The sequence below is a fragment of the Crocodylus porosus genome, unplaced genomic scaffold, assembly GCF_001723895.1.
Source record: "Crocodylus porosus isolate Cpor-Errol unplaced genomic scaffold, CroPor_comp1, whole genome shotgun sequence".
In the NCBI taxonomy this organism is placed as follows: Eukaryota; Metazoa; Chordata; order Crocodylia; family Crocodylidae; genus Crocodylus; species Crocodylus porosus.
The window spans coordinates 2458773-2480380 of record NW_017728925.1 but is presented as its reverse complement, the minus strand read 5'-3'; the positions used below and the strand labels follow the sequence as shown (position 1 = coordinate 2480380).

Here is a 21608-nt window from a genome sequence, read left to right as displayed (position 1 = left end):
GTAACGATTTTATGTCTTCTTCAAAGCCACTGATAATATGCTAAATAGCATGGGCTAAGAACTAATCCTCACAGGACCCTGTTAGAAAAAACACATGCTCAGTGGTGATTCCCCATTTACAATTACAGTCTGGCTATCAGTTATCCAGGTTTTAATTTGTTTAATCTATGACATGTTGATATTGTAAGATTCGAGTTTCTTAATCAAAATGTCATGCCTTATCTAGTTAAATGCTATATGGAAATCTAAATATATTACATCAGTGTTATTACTTTTATCAACCAAAGTTGTTATCTCGTTAAAAAAAAGATATCAAGTTGGTCTGAAAGGATATATTTTCCATAATCCCACGATGACTGGTAGTAATTATATTACCCTCCCTTAATTCTGTATTAATGAAGTCCCATATCAGCTGTTCCATTATTTTGCCCATGATCAATGTCAGTCCTATAATTACATAGGCCATCCTGTTTGCCCTCTTTAAATATTAGTGCATTAACTTTTTTCCAGTCCTCTAGAGCTTCCCCAATGTTCCAGCAATTACTGAAAATCAGCAATAATGCTCCACAGAGCCCCTGAGTTAGCACTTTAAAAAATCCTGAAGAGAAGTTATTTGGACCAGTTGGTTTCAAAATACCTAACTAAAGTAGCCACTGTTTAACCTCCAATGTCTCTTTGCATGTTGCTGCTCACATGTCTCCCCTCTAAGGTGAACAATCCCATTATTCCCAATGTTTCATCCTAGGAAAGAAGTAACTGGTTCTCTGATCTCTGTTCTTCCCCAGCACTGCTATAACCAGAGGTGATAATGCCACTTTCATCAGGGCATGAGATGTAGAACTCCTGATCTTTTGAAGCATGTGCTTTAGGGGCCAGATTTTCTCATAGTGTAACTCCACTAAAAACCAGAGATTTATGCCAATTTATATTAGATGGGGGACTAGTACTCACTATGTTAATAATTCCGGTTAGATAACAATCATTCAGCATTTGTTTGGTAACAAAACAGAGCATGAGTGTGCTTCAACTGTCCTTGATGAAAACTTGCCATGATTACTTATAACAACTTATGTATTTAGTAAATACAAGTTACCTTTTATTTTAAAATAAATAAATAAAATACACAAATATATTTTAAAATAAATTTAATAATAAAGCTGAACACAGATCTAAGCAAGTCTAAAAATATATATTAAAAAGACTCAATTCCGATTCATTTGCAAAATAAACCTATCCGTGGTTCATGCTGGGGCCAAACACTGATCTGTTTGGCTGACATAAAGTGTAAATAACTCCTCTGGTCGGGGGCTACTTGGAATTTGCCCAACAGCCAGGAAACAACTGGACTCTTTCTGTGTAAGGATATATTTGGATACACCTTTGTGAACCCTTGTGCCTGGAGAGGCTGGGCACTAGCATCACCAGTACAAAGATGCAGCATGGGGAACTTAAGCAGAGGAGCTCCCATTGAATACACAATCAAGCAGCTACTGCCAGTATTAAAGATACACCCAATAATTTAAATGTGTTAATTAGAAATGGTCAGGAATTCCCACTGAAATGTTTTTCTGTAGGAAAGATTTTCCAACCAAAAGGCAGTTTCCAAAAACTGTAATTATTCATAGCTAGATTTTGATTTTGTGGATAATCTTCCATTTAATTTTCCACTGGAAAATTTTACACAACTATTTCATTTCGGGTCAGTTCAATGTGATTTGAAAATTAACACATTTCACGATAACAGTGTGAACAGTTTTCCTTTCCTTCCTCTCACATTCCTGTGCAAACCTTTATCTATCGTTGTTTTGCAGTGATATTGCAGAGGCCCCAATCAGGACTGGGACCAAACCTTTGCTATGCCCTGTATAAACACATCAGAAGGTGCAGTCTGTGTCCCAAACAGCTAATAAACAAAATGATTCCCTGTCAAGATGGAAGATTCCTATAAATAAGCATTGTAGTCAAGATCCCTTTCAAAGAAAGTTGAGTGGTTTATTTGTGTGCAATTAAACAGGATGACTGAAGGCAGCTTTTCTATTACACTTCAGTTTTCTCTGAACTTCAGAATTTCCATTTTGTAAGGGTATTTCCAATATCCACAACACACTAGATTCTGTTACTAAATCTCTTACACTCCTGGTGAAAAAACCCCCCAGAATGTATTCATATATCATCTACAGGATGATGTAACATCATCCCCTACAGATCATTAATTAGACCTCAAAGGGAAATGTTTGTCTCAGAGTGAGAGTGCATGAAGGAATCCCTCTCTACTTACTGAGCTATTAAAACAATGATAGGTTTCATTACAGAAGACAAGCAGATAATAAACAATGATATGAGAGTTTCCACCAACAGCTACTTCAGATACCTAAACCACTGTACACCCATTCAGCTTGAGGTCCCAGTGTGCTTATATGCCACAGTAATGGTTGTTCCATAAGTCATTGGGACACTGGGCACATCTACACGTGCTGATTTAAGGCACACTAACCATTTTTAAGGCACACTAAGAGTACAGGTCTACACATGCACACCCTTAACGCGCCTTAAAAATGGCAAATTTCAAGCTATTTGTGCCTAAATTTGATACCTGCAAAAGCAGGTATCAAATTTAGGTGCAAATAGCTAAAACACCTTAATGCATGTGTGGATGCACTAAGATGCATTAATGCTGTGTACGTTGACTGACTTGGGACTAAGTTTAGTCTCAGTCCCAAGTCAGTCTGCACAACCACATTAATGTGCCTTAGCATGTGCACATGTAGACAGGCCTAAATTGCCTTAATGCACATTAGCCAAATGCACCTTAAGTTTAGGTGCTCATAAATGCATGTATAGACACACCCAATCACTTTCATCATCCCTCCCAGACATACCTGCATTCCTCGCTGCAAAATATAATGTCTGCTACTGACACAGATTACCTCCTAGAACAAGACTTCCTGCCAACACCAAGATCCATCAAGGCCACCTTCCTCCACACAGCAGCACACCTCCTACATAGCAGAGGGTACAGCTGCTAGTCACACAGCTCTGTTACTGATACGACTCAAAGCCCTCCTGGTTTTCTTTACTCATCTTAGATAAACAGAAAGACTTTTTGTTCTTCTTTGTAGATCGCATCTCGTTTGACATTTCCTTCCTGCTATAGCTACCACAGGCCTCAGTTCACTTTGTGATGTAATGACCATTCAGTGGAAAAGAGGAGGAAGAGGTGGAGAGGTGCTACTTCAGTGACAGAGATGAATCCAGCTGCATCGTCCCACAGAGGTAACTGGACATGAAAGATGAGTCACGGCAGAGTCTAGGGGAACCACCCAACAGCATACAACTGCTTATTTTGGGCTGGGAATAGTTGAACCAGTGCAGGATTCACTGACAGGAGACATCTGCCAGCAAGTGCTAGCTGCTGTGCATGGGTGACCCAAAGCACTGTTCCAGGTAGGTGCCCATAAATCTAACTAACAGCCATTTCCTATACCTCACACAAATCTCTCTTCCACTAGGCTACTGGGCACACTCCTGTCACAAGCTGCGACTGCTGCCTCGCTGACCTGCTCTAACCTGGGGGCCATCTCAGCTGGAAAGCTCTCTTGGCAGAGGGAACCAAATTCTGTTCCCATAGACAGAAGGAAAGATCAACTTTGTGTGCAGACAAAAAGGGAACTTACACACCTGGAAGGCCCAGCTATTTACCAAAGAAAATACTAGGACAACTGGGACAGCACCTCTCAGAGTCAGGATAGGCTGGCTTGGGAGGCGGGCATCCAATAATAGAGGAGTTTCTATTGGAGGCTGCTGTTTTGTTCTCCAGGATTTTAGTTTTTGTTTAACCAAAGAATAAGTCTCCAGCCTTTGTAAGTGTGAATATCATCTTAAAAATGCTGCAGTGATGCCTGCCTGCATCTCCAGCCAGCCTACAATAATAGCTCTGAGACAAGCCCTGCACCTACTCATACTAGAAGGGTGTTAACTAAGCTCAGTGGTGATACCTAACATATCAACTGGAGCTGATATTTCATTGCTGATCAGAGAATGTGAAAAAAAAGAAGACGGGTTGATTATGATGATATTCACTGAAAGGATCAGCAACCCCACAGCGTGCGTGCCAGACCGTGGCAAGTGATGACATTTTGCTTGGCATGCAGGCCCTCAGGGCAGATGGCAGGGGACCTGCAAGGAGCCCAATCCTTGTTGTGACAGTGCAGCCCTGGCTCCTTCCCTCCTATCCATCCCAAGGCACGCATGCACATGCCACTAGCAACAAGCTGGGCATGCGCTCCATGGACCCTGGTATATCTGCTTGTAGCCTCCCCAACATCTACTGCAAGTAGCCTGGGCTCCAAGGAAGACAGCAGGGGCCTGCCCAGAGGCGAGGCTGGCTAGGGCAATCAGCCGGGAGGCTACAAGGAGCTATACTGGGGTCCACAGATGGCAGAGACGGAGCCAGGGCTGCACTGCCACAAGAAGGATAGCTCCCCAGCCATTCACCCCCGGCACACCACCACCTTACACATAGACTCTGCAATTTTTTTGGCACTCTGCCCAAAAACGTTACTGACAGTTGGTCTACTGTGCATAGATCTTTTTTTTGCAGTTCAGGTGGGAAAAGCCCTTCCCACCGCTCCCCCATTTGACCCTGGAGCTCCCCTGTGCCCTTCTTACTGTTAAAAACCAGGCTGCGTATGTATAATGTGGTGCACCCAAAAATCCCAACCACACAGCCCAGTGCTCTGAGCCCCACCAACTTCTGCACTTGCAGGAGGTAGATAAGGATTAAGGCCATACCAGCACCCAGTGAGTTTGAGTGGCTTGCTCAGGGTCACCCACCAGTCAGCAACAGAGCTGTCCCTAAAATTCAGTTGTCATTTCTTGCAGGCTTGTGCTTTTAGCCACACGCAAATCATTCAGTGCTGTCAACAGCTGCACTAGCTTCCCTAGCACCCTGTCACCTTTGTGACCTTGCTATGAATCTACTGACTCAGAGCACATGAGTGGGAGTCAGGACTCAGCTGCACTATTTCTGGCTCTGCTACTGACACATAGATGTGATGGTGGGTAACCTCCTTTCTCTCTTTGTGCCTCAGTTTCCCTTCTGTAAAAAAGGAATTTCCCCTTTCTGCAAAACTGTTTGAACACTGAAGATGGAAAGTGCATGAGGTTTCACTTGTCTCCCCCACTCCTGAGCACCCTATCTGTTCACAGGCATTTGTAAAGCCATTTTTAAACCTTTTTTTTTAATCCTTTCCTCTCCCTACTGCTGCTCTTTATGGCAAAGCTGATGAGGTGCTGGCTGTGGGCAGCAATACACCCGGTCTGTCAAAGGGAGGAGTAGCACTGCAAGGGTGATGTCATCGTTGTTTATGTAGGCCACTGGCCTTCCTTGTTCAATACATAAGCAGCCCCTGCTGGATGATGAGCCATAAAACAGGATTTACTGCAAGGCTGAAAGCATTCCCTTGATTTTCAGCAATTATGGGTTAGTATATGTGGAAATAGCAAGGATAGACATAACTCAGAATAGAGAAGTCAGGAAGAACAAGGAATTTCCAAATCCTTTACAGAAGGCACTTTTGAAAGCACTGAGAGTATGTAATGTCAATGGAAGAGCAAGACTTCCATGCAACCATGACATGTTGACTATAGCTGATGCTCCTGGCTGTCATGGGCCAGAGCCATGAGATAGATTTGCAGTGACATTCAAATCCAGGAAAAGACGACCACTCTGCATTTCATTACAACTTGAAAAAGAAACCAAAAAAACCCTCTGACATTAACTCCACCTTAAAACGTTCCTGTTTATGGGCCCTCAACCTTCTCAAATGGAGTGTTGGATTTCAAAATGCATCTTAGACAAAGGCTGTATTTCCCCCACTGACTCATGTGAACGTGCACATGGTTCCTCACTTGGAAATAAAACTAGCAACAGTTCAAAAACCCCTGGGCCACAAAAATATTTGTATTATTTATTTCTATTGTAGTATTGTCTAGAAGCTGCAACTGAGCTTGAGGCTGCCATTGGGTGAGGTGCTACACAAATACACAGGGCAGACACTTCCTGCCCCAACCAGCTTACAGTCTAGGCAGACATGCAAAGTATTGGGGGGGTGGGGAGAGGAAGGAACAGGGAGGAGAAGCAACTTGCCTGAAGTCACATAGCAAGTCAGTGGCTGAGCTAGGAATAAAACCCATGTCTCCCTATGCAGAGTAGTGCCCCTTCCACTAAATCAGAAATGAATTAAATTCAAATCTGAATATTTCTTCCACTGACTTTCACCAGGACTATTTATTATTCTCTTGCATAATCTCTTGCCCTGTGAGTAGCAGGCCTTAAAATCAAGAATACAATGGAGAGCTGTGAAGAAAATGTCAGGATTTAGTGATTAGGTGGACCCATGAACAAGGAACATGCTCTGCCGTGCCCTTAGCTCGTGTATGCCACAAATGGAACTCTGCTGAAGTCCTAATGATTGCAAACGTGTGAAGCAAACAGTCACTTACCATCCATGTGCACTTTCAGATCTATAATTCTAAAGATTTTATATAGTCTTTTATGATAGGCTCCTTTGTTCCTATTTCATTGTTTAAAACTCCTACGATCTGAAGGCAAGAATAGGTAAATACCCATAAAAATCAAATTGAAATAGACTGGCAAAATTAATTCATCATTAGGCAAAGGAATCCAGAGGTCTAAATCAAAAGCAAGAGCAGTGGGAAAAGAGCTACCCATGGATTACATGTCAGGGAAAGGAAGGGTATACAGACATCCATGCTCCCGATTCACAGGTTCCATTTAGCAGCAGCTTATTAATATGCTCTGGCTGCAGCCACTTAGGTTTCCTATGCAGACTACTGGAAAACTAATTAAAAAGAGAAATTAAATGAATCTGTTCTGTGCTTTCTGTACTTTATGCGCCCAGTATATAGTATTGGTCAGTGTGTTTGGCTCCCTCTGGAGTGGGGATTAATTCCCAAAGTACAAATACTCACCTCTGCAAGGTAGAGGATGCAGAATTTCAGATCTTCCAAAGCACCTGAAAGGGAGAAAACAAAGCCAAAATCAGGCTTTGGCTGGGAGTCACCAAACAAAGACCTGTGACACTGATAAAACAATAAGCAATAAGATTGTATTTAAAAAAAAACTAAGGAAGCAATTCTGCTGTAGCAGGCTGTCTGCTGGGAGCAATACCTGCTGTTTGCCTTCCAGGAGGACATCCCTGTGGTTAAAACAGCAGCCAAACTGGGGTTAGACTCATTTATGTGCTGCATAGCATGGGTTTTCCTCCAGGCACATTTCCTAGAGAAAGGCCTTGCTTCTGTTATGTCTGTAGTTCGGAGGCTGGTCAGTGAAGTGCATTAGTAAGGACCAGCCTGATGCAGAAGTAAAGCAAGAGGCTATTTAAGGCCCTACTTGCACTTAACCATGGTGCCAGGGGCTGGGCCATCTCCCTGAAAAGCATGGAACCAGGGAAATCCGGAATTCCTCACTGCTTTCCCAAATGCTGGGTTACACATCGTGAACGATAAAGGTGGAGTTAGTGCACATTGCTCCTCCATGCTGCCACATATCCAGCCTCTGTGCTGATCATTGAGCACCTCTCCCCCAAGAGCTGTGGGGAAAAGAATCTCCTGAAACTCATGAAGGACAGTGGAAACTGTCAGACTGATCAGACCCAACATCCATCCAAGTCCATAATTCTGTCCCGGCATAGGATAATAGCTGGTTAGCAGTTGCTTCAGAGAGAAGTATGAGAACCTGCAGTAGGCACTGATGCTATGAATTGCCCTAGGAATAGTTCCTCCGTTGGTCTGCCACCCAAAGAGGCAGGGCTTTTTTACATACTAGAGCAGAATAAGCTTGGGTGTGACTTTAGCATACAAGCTACCCCACACTTCCCACATAGACTTCTTTAACAGGACATCTGCAGTGACATTCTGCAGGATACAGAAGTGCCATCAGTGATGGCTTAAACAGAGTTACATTTTAAACAGCTGGAGATTCACAGCAGAATATATTAGCCTGAGTGGAGCTCCAGGATGCTACAATTAGTCTATTGCTAGTACCCAACCTGGAAGTAAGCTCAGGTGGTTCTGGGTTACAGTGCAGCTGAGAGCAGTACCTGATCGATCTTCTCTGCACCCTGCATTACTTTCTTTTTACATCCTCTCTCTAATGAATGCTGCCTCAATCCTTCCAGTCTCTAGTCATACCCTTGGTCATTCCCATCACCTGTCTCTGAGCCACATGTTGAGATGGAGACAGATCTCACACAGCATCCCCCATCAGTATAGCTCATGACAATTGCTAAGGACACTGTTTCCTTGAATAGACATTGCTGAAACAAAGGAAGAGCAGGGGAGAATGGAGCACAGGAGACAAGATGCAAGGGCAGAAACAAAAAGCCAAAGGATCCCAAGTGCTAAAGCATGTCAGCAGCTAAGCTAGAAAAGCTTGCTCCCTGACAAACCACATGAGCTAGCACAGGGAATGGGTCCCACTCTGGGCAAACAGACAGCTGCAGGGTTTATATTTTGTATTAAAAGAACTAACAGATCCCCTTGCGATGATAACAGAGCACAGTGCAGCCCCTCCCTCTGAACCTCTTATATGGGGGGGGGTCAGTGGGACAATACTTAGCGAACAACACCATACCACTACCACTACCACTAGCACAGGTGCCTCCATGGAGCAGGCAGCTTTGCTTGGCTCTTTGGAAAAAGAAGATTCAAAAAGATAATGAGAGCAACGATCCAGACTTTGTGAAACCACAGGTTTCCCTAAATCAGACAAGCCCTTTCTTTGCAAGGTGTCTGAAGAAGTCTGTTCTGCCCTGGCACTTTGCTCAGGCTGATTCTCACAGCAGCTAGGGCCAGCCGAACTAGCAGAACTGGCTCCATCTTCCACTTGCCCTTGCTGAAAGAATTTGCTGAGAGTGCTGCTGCTCCTGGCATCCACAAGGAGGAACGTGGATTCCTACTCCCCTTAAAATTGTCTTCTGTTCAAGGGGGAAGGAAAACAGTGGACTCTGCCAAGTCCTGGGAACAGCAAACACCTGAATACAGTCTTACTGGTGGAGATATAAGCAACACAAGATGGGGACACCTGAACTTCACAGTAATGGATTAGATGTAGCAAGAGGCAACCCTGCCCTAGCTATGCCTACAGTGGGACGCCCCCAGACTTACCACAACCCCCAAGGGCAAGAACCTGCTGGGCCGCTGACTTCACAAGCTTTTTCAAAGTGCTCTCTTGCCTGTGGAGCAGTTGGGCTCTGCAGTCTGTGTTCAGGAGCAACTCTGGCTGATCAAGACATCAGAATGAGCTCTGCCTCATTGCCACTGTGTGCACCGCACTGCCGATGGAGACAGGCTCTGTACAGGGACTGGAAAAATAACACTCCCCAAAGAACCTCGCAGTAACGATCCAGTACAGTCAGCAACCTCTGGAGTTAACAACTGATGCTATGATCCCACAGGGACACCCTGCCACCACCTGTGCTTTTTCCATGTGCCACAAAGCAAGTGCACAAACAGCGTCACATTCCAAGTTTCCATGCTATCCTTCATCGGCAAGTGCTCTGTATCTGGAACGGATACACAGGCTGGGGCAAAATGAGGGCCCCTATAGGGCCTTGGTTTTCAAGAACTTTACAGAAGGGCATGACATCCCCATTGCAAGGACAGCTATGCCTGAGGCCCAGGCTGTGCTGGTGAGGCCCTGATACTCTGGGAATGCTGTTGAAGAAGTGTCAGATAAAGAACACAGTCCACTGCGTATCTCCAGGCATCATAAGCTCTACTGGGCTGTGACCTGTGCTATGGGATCTGAAAAGTGCTCCCATTTGGAAGCATTCCCATTACTGAGTGATGGGGCTGGCAGGTCTGGGCCACGGTTAGTGCTATTTCTTGAGGGAGCACCTGAAGGGACCCCCAGCTCCCTCCACAGCTACTGCAGATTCCAAACTGGCAAAACTATGGGCACCTCCAGATTTACCCCAGACATCTCACTTTAACCCCAAAGCAGTCCTGACACAGACTCTGCCCCGGGGATCACAGCAAGTTATCACCTAAAGTCACTGGGGCTAGCCAAAAGTCCTTGCTTTACACAGCCAACACCACCGTCCTGGGGGCCCCTGCAGATCCATCCAGCTAGTGCTTTATATGCAGAGGGCTTGGGAGAATAAAAACCTCATTCATTTACTTTATGCCAACATTTCATGTTCTCTTGCTTTCACTTATGTTTAGTATGCTCACCTCAATACAAAAAAGCCTGCCCTTTCCACTCCACCCTATCAAACACAGATCTTGCTCACTTGTGCTAGGAAGAGTAGAGACAATGATAAATAATTGCAGATCTCTGAGTGAATAAGAACTATTTAACACAACAGATGATCATGAAAAATAACAGCCCTCCAGCCTCCTTCATAGGTAGTTTGCAGCATTAGGTCAATATACCCAGCCACACTTCTCCAAGGATTCATATCTGGCTTCCCAAATGGTGTGGCTAAGCTCAGAAACAAGTGTCATCCTTCCAGATGTGCCACACCCCTTAAGGGCACAAGACTGGCATGTGGGAGCCTTGGAAAGGGCTCTGGATCTTTGTATCTATTTTATTTAGGCTTCCAAAGTGACAATTGTTTCATGCAACAGAACAAAAACACAAGGTCATTGGAACTGATTTGCCTTCCAAGCTGCAAATGCCCTTCCATAGAGTTATAGATACAAACATGAACTCCAGCTCTAACGATCACTTCTACAAGCCCCCAGATCACCAGCCACCTACTGGAGTGGGATCCAGGACAGGTCACCAGCTACCTGCCAGAGTGGGATGCAGAGCCCGTGAGGTAGGGCTGGCTCACTTCTGTTTTCTTAAGTATCAAAAATCCACTTCAGACATTTTACATCTACTGCAGGGGGTAAGAGGAGAGGCCAATGATCATGAGCTGTGATGAGAACCATTAGGCAAAGCTTACAAGGCCTCTGAATCATTTGCTTACTGCTCCCTACAACCACAGATTTTTCCATGACAGCAGGCTACATGGGATTGACACAGAGCTGCTAGCACCATGGAAAACCCCAGAGTCCCAGTCCTGGCTAGAGTTACTGATCATTCACTGTGCAGGCACAAAATGAACAGGGAAAGCAGAAAGCCTTCTTCAGCACTCAGGCAGCACAAACACCACAGGCCCCCAGTGCAACCAACTCCTCATTGGAAAGGATGAGCAAAGCCATATTGTGTGTGCTCCTCAAGCAGCACTGAATTAACCTTGCATGGAAATTTGCTCTGTGTGTACAAGTATGTGTGTCTGGATGTGTATATGCAGGCACATTATTGGCACCAAACATTCAAAAACAATGTTAGACCACTCCAAATCACAAGACGGGCTTAAAAATCATGAATGTGTGGAGCAAGATAATGAGTTTTTTATTTGCCTTCTTTCACAAGCCATCAGATGTAAAGCGAATGGAAACTGAGTTTCTTCCATAAATCACAAGACTCCAGGTACTAGGCTTTACAAAAAGCCCCAAATATTACAAACCTCAGAATAAAATCCTGAGAATTGCATTACATGCGTATGTGGTCATGTATCTGTGCACAGTAGGAGACTATGGACAGAAGAATTGCCTTTGCAGACAGACTGCCAGAGACTGTATGAGAAGGACAGTGCCAGGAGGGACAGACCCAAATGTAGATTCTGAAGCGCAAACACAGAGGCTGTTACAAGATCTACCAGAATGTATTTTAAGTCCCAAAGGAACCTACCCAGCTACCTTTGCAACTCAAACCATGGCAGTGGTGGGCTAGGACATGAGAACCTGAAACAAACTAGGGACCAACCCTAAGTAGACAGTCATTCCCTACCTGGGAGAGACCCCAGCCCTCTGAAGATGACAGTCAGATAGCTAGCACAGTCTATTCCATACACATGCCATGCTCACCGTCATACACCATTTCTGTCGTGACAAACAAATAGTCTTTGATCACGCTGTGCTCAGAGATGTGTTAAAAGAAAATCTGCAGCCAAACAGCAGAGCAAAACAAAACCCACCAGGATCCAAGATGTTTAAAATTCTTCTCAAATGTATTAAACTTCAGGTTGGGCTTTAGCATTTCAAATTAACCTGAGAGTGTTCCTCCAAAGCACCACTGGGCCTTGCCTGCTCATGTGCTCCTCAATGTACTGGCAGGAAACAAATGAGTTTTACAAAGTACACATCCATTCAGTGTCGAATCTCTCCCTCCCTAAGGAAGCTATATTTCCACAGAGCCACTGATGGGGAGGTAAGGGGAGATATTCCTCACATGCTAAAAGACTTGTATGTAAGCAATATCTTCCCAACACACCAGCACCTCTGGTTTCCTTTCCAGTAAAAGGTAAACAGAAGACCCAAGAATAGATCCAAGTCAAGAACTACTGAACCATGCGGGCAGCAGAGGCTTGGGAGCAGGCTATAATGACCCGAGCAGTTTTACCAGCACCATCTACTAGATCACTGCAGTCCATGGACGATGTACTACATGAGAGGTTACTTCAAGTGTAGCACTTCTCCAAGCTCCTGCGGGTGGGTAGCAAAGCAGCATAAAGTAGATGACTGTTCTCACTTTGGGATCCCAAACGGGTGGGAGACAGGACCATAACTGGGAAGATCTCACAGCAGGGCCCTTGATTTTTTGCTGCTAAGCACTAAACTAATGCACATGCACGCCAGGAGGGGTGCGGTTCCCCAGCAAGGCGGTAACTTGAGATGGAAATTCCCACAGTATCTACTGAGGAAGCTAGCCGGCCCCTTGGAAACATTGGCTGGTGCAATACTCATCAGCCATGTTGGGCTTCTAAAGCAGGAAGACAGAGCATTGTAAAGCAGATTATATTGATTTGCCTTTGCACAGTGCAGTAAGCAACAGAAACAGGAAACATCACAATGGTCTTCAGTGTACCGGAGATATCTCAATTGTTATACTCAGCAATACGCCTGTTCCTATCAATGTGCCATTCAGTGAGTTAGGAGACCAACAAAAAGTCTCTGCCAAAAGGGAATGATGGGGGTGGAGAGGGGTTTATATGGGTCGGCCTATACACCTTTGTGACAGACCAGTTAAATCCATACTCAGGGCTGGTGTCTAGAAGCATATTACACTAAGCATTGAAATCCCAGCCAAGGTTATTCGAAAAGAAACATCCCTCCTTTTCAGGGGTGGTCACTGTCCTTCCTCATTAGACTCTGACGTAGGACTAAGCAAGCAGTTATAGTTTCAAGGAAAAAGGTAACTGCCTGAGGAATCAGACTGACACGCGGGAGGGTAAAGGTACACAGCAGTATAGCAGGACCTGCAAACAGGCTTCACTGAGAGTCAACATCAAGTGCCACGGGGACAGGCACAAGCAAAGCCAACTTCTTTGAGCTCCTGAACAAGACCAGAAGGAAGAAGCAGACTTTGATGGCAGTTCAGATTGAAAAGGCCATCTGACATCTCAGTCAGGATCTGCCAAGCTGTGCAATCAAAATATGTGCCTTTCCAGAACTTACCACTACAGGGCTGGACGCCAACAGAAAAGTACTTCACAAAGGACATTTCCACATCAAGTCATTAGAATAAGCAGCACAGGGCAAAGAGAGCCAAAAACTCCTCACAAAGTACTCAGTCTCATTTCTAAATGAGTTAGTTCTGCCTGGATCACCCCCACTGCATCCATCCTCCCCAGAAGAGGACTTTACTTGCAGTAATGCTCCAGGAACCAAGAAATGCTACGTCCCATATGCTAAAGGAAGAGAAACAGACCAGGTGACCTTTGGATCCAACTGAAACGGCTCGAACATTCAATACTAAAAACCCACAATGAACTGGAACAAGCTGACAGGCAAGACTAATTTTCATAGATTTCAAATCGGCTGGAGAAAATCACAATCTATCCACATGAGATTCACAAATGGGAAGTGAGAATCCCCCTGAGTAACTCATTAGTCACAGCCCGGTCCTAGAATAAGCACTCGCAACAGTCAACACAGGCTCCTAGTGCCGGGTAGGCAGTACACTGGGACAGAAAACAGCAGAACCAGAGCAAATGGAGGACAATGGCCTCGGAGGGAGGAGGGATGGGGAAATCAGCCCATCCCAACCAGTTCAGAAACACCTCACAAATACAGGTACACACATCAGCCCTGCTGCACTCCTCAGCCATGACAGAAAAACAGGGCACAGCTATAGTTAGGTCTCTCTTCACTAAGATTTCTTCAGCTGCCCAAATTGCACAGGGGGGGTAAGAACTTGATTAGCCCCCTCTCCTCCCGCCATGCCAGTGTTTGGGTTAGCAGAAGGCTGCAGTGCCATAATGCACATCTCACCAACTTCAATTGTGAGTACCAAGGAATACCAGCTCGGTTCTTCAGTGCCTCTACCGTACTGTCCTCAGCTACCGCCCTTAAAGCACGCTTAAGTCCCAGCAGCTGCTCCTGTAAGCTGCAGGCTGAGAATGGCTTCTTCAGACTTTTCAAAGGGTATTTTTACCTGTAACCAAATAGACTAGCTGCACCAGGAAGGAAGGAGCAAGGTGGGATTGGGATCAAGGTCCAGAGCTGACTCTACATAGGAAATGAAGAGTGGAGCAATTATTTTGTTCCTCTTTTGTATCTGAGCAGCCAAGGTCATGCTCCATGTTCTCTGGCATGAACTAATTTCAGCCCCTGCCCCCAAGACCTCTCTGTTGCTGAAATTCCCTCTCCCAAACAAGCAGTGGGGTGTAATAGCCAGGCAAAGCAGCCTGCACGAGAAAAATGCTTACAGCCCAGCCCAGCCAGCCTCACTCTTTGCCTTTTCCCCTCAGACCTTGGCATTTTGCAATGTGGATGTGTGAACTTCCCCAGCTAGCTTGGGAGGGAAGCAGGGGGTGGATGCCAGGGGAAGTGGGGCAAGTAAAGGTCAGTAGGGCTTAGTCAGACTCCTGTGGAGGAAGCTGCTGTGCTCTCTTCAAGCACCAGGGGGGAAACCTCAAGACTCCACTTCCCTTCTCAGCCTTAGCTAACTACCGCTGTACACAATGCAGCACCGGGAGGGTGGGTGCGGCGCGGCGCAGTGCGGCACGGCACGGCAGCATCCTTGGAAGGGATGGCCCCTCATCCCAGAAGGGTCTTGTTCCATTTGTGGTAACCGCAAGAGGTGTGACAGGCTATGAAAATCAGAGCTATTCCTAGCACTCTGTACGCTTTAAATATTAAACCACGCGAGTCTGTATCCAGGGAATAATGGGGAGGGCTGGACTGGCCTCCGTAAGGGAAGGGTGAGCCCACGTCCTGGACTCCTTCCCTGGTGTGTAGGTTCAGCAGCACAAGTGGAAGGAGAGATCGTGTACTTCTGAGACTCTCGCCATGCCCAGGAACAAAGCAGGTGCTGGCCCAGACAGCCCAGCTTGACTGCCCTGCCGTGCTGGGTCGACCCAATCGTTGCCCACATGAACCACAGGAGAAAAGCTTTGGCCTGCTGCACACACTCACCCTCCTGGAGCTTTACACTCTGCAGATAGAGAGGATTCCTCAGCACGTTGCAGCGCCCCGGCTCATCCTCCTTGGTGAAAAGCAGCAAGTCTGAGTAGATGAAAAGGGTCACCTGGAAGAAGAGGACATCATGAGCTCTGCAATATGCTCAGTAGTCTAAATGGCAGGAGCTCCTGCAAGGTGTCACTAGACTACTGCTACTGCCTCATAATGGACCTATAGGCAAATTCTGGGGTCCTGTGATGGGAGGAGTAAGTGTATATACTCTCTCTGCCATTGCCAGCAATTTCAGGAGAAGGTATGGCATAATCTGACCCTCGGTAGGTCTCAGATGGAGGATCCTTGTGAACCAAGTATGACTAAGGTACACCAGTTTCTGTAATGAATTGTATAGAGGGCAGTGATGTGGCCAGCATCAAGTGCCTTTGACCCCCCCGCCGCCTGACTGGCCAGAGACATATTTACAGCCAAGTCAACTGGAGGTGGCTTTTGGCACAATTCTGAAGCAGTGCTGGTATATCTGGGGCCGAAGCAGAGGATCTTAACTACTCTGCCACAACACCTTATGTTTAGGTTCAGCCTGGAGTCTAACAGGGAGAGGCCAGCATAAGCCTTGAAGCACTTCCTTGACAACAGGCTGGCCAGAAACCAGAATTTCCATTCCACTCCATACACAATTCTGACATTTCTATTTTTATTCATTTCAAGTCTGAGCAAAAAATGAAATTTCTAAAATTTCTCCCAAAACAAAAAAAAAAACATGGAAAATGTACATTTTGAACTACTGTATAGGAATGCTACATATCAAGAATGTCCATTCATTCAGCTTGTATACTATATTACAATATTAAAATACAGCATGTACTAAATCTCAGTCAAATTAATATTGTATAGCATATAAACATCAAATGAAAATTAACAGAAACAAAGTCAAAATAAAACACAATTACTTTACCAAATCAAAACATGTTAACATTACTGTTGCAAAACAAGGTTTAAATTTTTTCTCCATCAATATTTTTCTTTTTAAGCCAACATATTCCTACAACACACTTCAGCATCAACAGGACTACAACTGTACCAGAAAATAGCACTGCTAGAATTTTTTTGACCACCTCTGCTCTAGTCTGTAAAACACATACCTACTTCATAAAAAATTGGAGTACTGTACAGGGAAAGCGAAGAGACATTTCAAATGTGATATTGTTTTTTGAAGGGCTTGATCTCAAATTCCTTCTTCAGCCCGGTTCTGCAGTAGCAGTTAGTCAGGCATATACTTATATCATACCTTTGAGGTAAGGCAGGCTATTCAGCATAAGAAAGGCCATAGAAGCAAACCCTCAAACACCTGTGTAAAAATGGCTCCCACAGAACTAGTCCACCAACAACTTCAGAGTCAGATCTGCTGGGTTTACTGAATTAAGTAAGTTCTTACTACATCTAGTTAAAGCAGGGGGGAAATCTGCCAAAACTGGTTTCCCCTTTCCCAAAATTAAAACAATCTGACACCTGAAAAATTTATATGAGCCCTATTGGTGGCATAAAAAGGGAGGACATTTCCAAAAAACATTTTTTCCTTATCTTTTCAAGTTTCAACATACAGTCAACATTTCAAAATTATTTTCTGAGCAAGTCTAGCTTCTGCTGTTTCTTACTCCAGCCACCACGAAAAGTCAACACAACTGTGAGGCCAATATTCCTGGAGTCTTTCCTTGCTCATACAACCACTGACTACAGAGTTTTTAACAAATTACTGAATCTTTTGTTGACTGTAATATAAGCCAGAAAAAGCCATGCTTGGCTTTCATATCCCAGGATGAGTACAGGGCTGGCAGATATAATTAACTGTTTGTAATGCAGACCTGAGTAGGGACCAGAATTATAGGCTGAGTTCCACCATGCCAGGCACTGTACAAATGCATAACCAAAACACAGTGCTGCCCTGAGTTTACAATCAAGCATAAAGCAGAAGAGAATGGACCTGGACAGACATTTAGGGTCACAAGGAAACAAAGAGACAATAGCAATTAGCAGGATGTCTTAGCAGTGGTTGAGCCACAGTTAAGCCTTTGATAGGTATCACAAAAGAGAGCTTTAAAGAGGGACTTGAATGAGGATGAGTTGCTGATCTGGGCCTGGGCAAGCCCAGGGGTGAATGGTGGCAGAAGAAAACACAAGGCGGGTCTGAGGCCCTAGGCAGAGAGCCTCGAGGGACTGGTTGGCACAGTAGTAGCCAAACTACTACCGGTGCAATGGTGGGCGAGACAGGTCGCACCCCGAGGTTCCCCCCACAGCTGGATCCCTCCCCTCTGGTACTCCCGAGGCCTCCACCCAGCCAGAACCCACGGTTCCGGTCTCCATTCAGATGAACCCCTGGCTCCGGGCTGTGGGGGCCGCCTGGCACAACTCCAGGCCCATGGGATCAGGAGCACTGTAACCTCCCCTTGGGAGGTTTGCTCCATATTGTTCCAGATAGTGGAGCTCCAGACCACGGTGCAGAGGCTGTGTGACATCAGGGATGGCAAACAGAGATTGACTCCTACTGCCAGGCACTTCAGCCAGGACAGATGAGCAACCTATGTCCCCTGCCAGGACCAGGGAGGCCAAGAGGCACTTCCATACTGTCCAGCGAGGGGGCTGGACAAAGTTCGTCTCTGGCCCCAAGGTTCACTGTACCAGGATCACCACCCCCGTGGATCTCTGCAACAGGTATGAACCTCTTGCAGCACCAGTAGAGCCTGCAGAGCTGCCAGCTACTGCAAGTGACCAAGAAACACAACCAGCTATCATCCCTAAGATGAAACACAGAGTGGTCATTGTGGGTGACTCCCTCCTAAGGGAGACAGAGGGTACAATATGTCGTCCCAACCCCTTAGCCCAGGAGGTCTGCTGCCTCCCGGGAGCCCATATCCAGTATGTGGCTGAGAGGATCTCAAAACTTATCCGGCTTTCCAGCCACTATCCTATGCTCCTTATCCATGTGGGCACAAACAGCATGACTCTAAGCAATCCCACGAGTGGCTACAGGGCTCTGGGAGCAGGGCTCAGGGAGTTGGGAGTGCAGGTGGGTTTTTCCTTGATCCTTTTGATGATGGGTCATGGGCTGAGGAGGGAGAGACAATCGAGTCAGTAAACAGAAGACTGTGGCACTGGTACCACCGTCAAGGCTTTCCCTTCTACAGCCACAGTCCACTCTTCAGAAAGAGAGGCAGTGGTCTGCTGGGAAGAGACAGCCTCCACCTCACTCCACTGGGGAAGAAGCTCTTCTCAGCCAGCATCTTATGTTTTGTGCATGCAGATGGTATGGAAAGGCCAGATCTGAGATATGTTACGTGATAAAGAACCAGACATAAGCAGCCTTTACATGCTTCTTCCTACAGAGCTAGAACAATTGCAACCACTTCAGAAATGGCAGAAGCCAGCACTTCAGAACACTTCAAAAGTCAAAATTTTCTTAGCATTAGATACAGCATGGCGTAGCTGCTCTGGAGTGAGATCTTTTCTGGAGTATGTAGAGATAAAAAAACAAAACAAAGCAAAGTAAAGCAAATCTGGAATGCAAGCAAAATATTTCCTAATAATACTCAGATGTGCTGAATTCTACCCAGGGATACATACTCACAACTCCCACTCAGATCCAGGTGTGTTGTCCAGCTATTTGACAATCCAAGGGTCCTGAAGCAGGCAAGACCCACTGCTCTGATGGGAAACATTTTATTGCAAAAATAGTTTGGGCCTGGCTCTCTTCTTAGTGATGCTGGCAAAACCAGGAGCAATTCCACTGGATGCTTGTACATGCAACAAAATCGGTCTTTAAAGCAGCTTAATTGCCCTTTTCCACCACTTTAATGGCATTGCTGTTTACATGTTCGGCGGCATATTCCACTTTAATTTCATAACGATGCACACGTTCGGCAGCATATTTCGCTTTAAATGACTTTGCTTGTAAAACCCATCCAAGGTATTTTAGACTGATAAGTACAAAAGTGCAATAGTGCACAGGGCCCTAGAAACCCAGATGTGCTCAAGGGAGCTTTGGCTTGGAGGGCTTCCAGTGCCCTGTGCACCGTCTCCACTGCCTTGTGCACCGTCTCCACTGCCTTCTCCTGCACGCACAGCCGCCCTACTACTGCCTTGCCACTGTACCCCAGGTGCAAGCCAGCCCATTCCCCAGTGGTCCCAGACAGCAGGAAGGCAGTGGGGATGGTGCACAGGGTGCTGGAGCCTACCTGCCTCTCCTGCGGCCGAGAGGTGAGCTGCCAGCAGGCCAAGTGGCCCCTGAGCTGCGGGGGACCCCAGATCTTCCTTCCACAGCAGCAACGGCCCCCCAGGCAGCACCCACCCACTAGCACCTGGCCCAGGCTGTCCTTGGAGGCTCTGCCACCGTGGAGGGAAGCACTGGGCAGCCGGTCATACAGACAGCCTCAACTGAGGAAAAAAAAAGAAAAAAGCAGCAAGGAGCCTGATCTTTTTTTTTTTTTTTTTTTCTCCCAGAGCCTGTTTGCCTGCCTGAGCTGCACAGGGCCTGGTGCTTCCCTCCACAGCTGTCGTGCCCCCTGAGACCACCTGGGCGAGCTGTTAGCGGGCAGGAGCTGCCTGGGGAAGCACCAGATTCTAGGAGGGGGGAAAAAAAGAAGATCAGGCTTTCACCCCTAGTTTCATTTTTTGTTCTCAGTTGATCCTGCCTGCACGAGCAGTGCCCAAGCAGGGTGCTAATGGGCAGGTGCCACCTGGGAGATGCCATCACTATGGAGGAAAGGACCAGAGTCCTCTGCAGCTCACAGACTGCTCAGCCCACCGGTACTTAGCCATTCCTCTACCCCCCACCACGGGAGAGAAAGGTGGGCTGGGGGGGGGATGGCGGGCAGCGGCACAGGGGTAAAAAAAAAAAAAAGAATCACTCACCGCTTTTTTTTTTCTTCTCATGGAGCTGGGGGGGACGCATGTGGCATCACAGAAGTCCCTAAATTGAAACGGTGGGTTTTTAAACAACACAATTAAAAACCTACCATTTCAATTTAGGGAGAACTAAACCCCCATCGCGTGTACAAGTACCCACTGAAGTCAGTGAGTGTCAGGTCAGAATTAGGCTGTCTATCACATAGTCTAAGGAAGTACAAGGTCCCTGAAAGCAAAACTTTGAACTAGCAGAGTAAATATTCAAAAGGGGGGTACTTTAATTTCTTCATAATTTATCTGGTGAGGCCTGAGCTGGCTCCCACATAGGAATGGAAAGATGTATGTGAGTGCAGCTCCCTGCTGTGCAATAATCTTGAAATTTATTTTTCTCCAAGACACAGTGGAAAGCTGGCTCTGGCCCACTAGTGTTATAAATAGTGGCAGTGGATCTCTGGCCAGGCACAAAGCCATTAAGCAAAGTCAGTGATTAAACCACATGGCAGGTTGTAGCCAGAGTGTCCACGGGAAAGGAAGTCTCTAAACTGCTAAATCCACTTGAAAATCCCAGATCTACTAATAGAATGGGGTTCACAGAGAGTCTTTGTAGCAGGAATAATAAAATCTCCAGATAAATTCACTGTGTTTGTAAAGACACAAGCCCAGTGGTGTGGAGAAAAGAATAGTGGGACAGGGTAGCCTTCAAGACGAGCAGAAACCATTTTATCAAAAATAGGAAAGATGAGAGCAGGAAAACGTAAGCAGGCTCTGCCTGCTTCCGAAACTCTAGGTCTATAAAACCGCTGGACAGCACCCCTTGGCACGGGGTATTATTAGGAAAAGCTTTGATTGTGTTCCAGGTCTGTATGTTTCCTCCACACGCTCCAGAAAAGACCCCAGTATAACATCCATCAGGTGCAGTGAAACAATTTAGTATCAGTAACAGGGGAGAGCTCCATGGAGAATTCTTTTATCATGTTCACAGAATAATTTGTAAAGTGCCTCCGATTGTTTCTGAAAACCAGTGAGAGAGATTTAAGGCATTACCATGAATGGATCAGCAGGCAGCCCATATATGTGGTATATAAGGTTCATATCCCACCATAAAAAGGAAAATGATTGACGTGGAAAGAAAAGGCTGTTGTGAAGGAAGAGATTATTTCCAGCCTTGCTTAGGGGAATTGCAAGTGGCTAGATCCAGATTTTTCTGGGGACAC

General features: G+C 45.9%; 1 protein-coding gene across 7 annotated transcripts in view; it reads right to left on the bottom strand.

Moving 5' to 3' along the window:
* The window catches only part of RGS3 (regulator of G-protein signaling 3), a 167865-nt gene that overhangs the window by 62991 nt on the left and 83266 nt on the right, over nucleotides 1-21608 (bottom strand). For all 7 annotated transcript variants that reach the window (XM_019540558.1, XM_019540557.1, XM_019540559.1 and 4 more), the window contains 2 exons: nucleotides 15496-15607; nucleotides 6994-7037 (listed from right to left, as the gene is read on the bottom strand). In XM_019540558.1, coding sequence (XP_019396103.1) covers nucleotides 6994-7037; nucleotides 15496-15607 — 156 coding nt within the window. The remainder of the gene's footprint in view (nucleotides 1-6993; nucleotides 7038-15495; nucleotides 15608-21608) is intronic.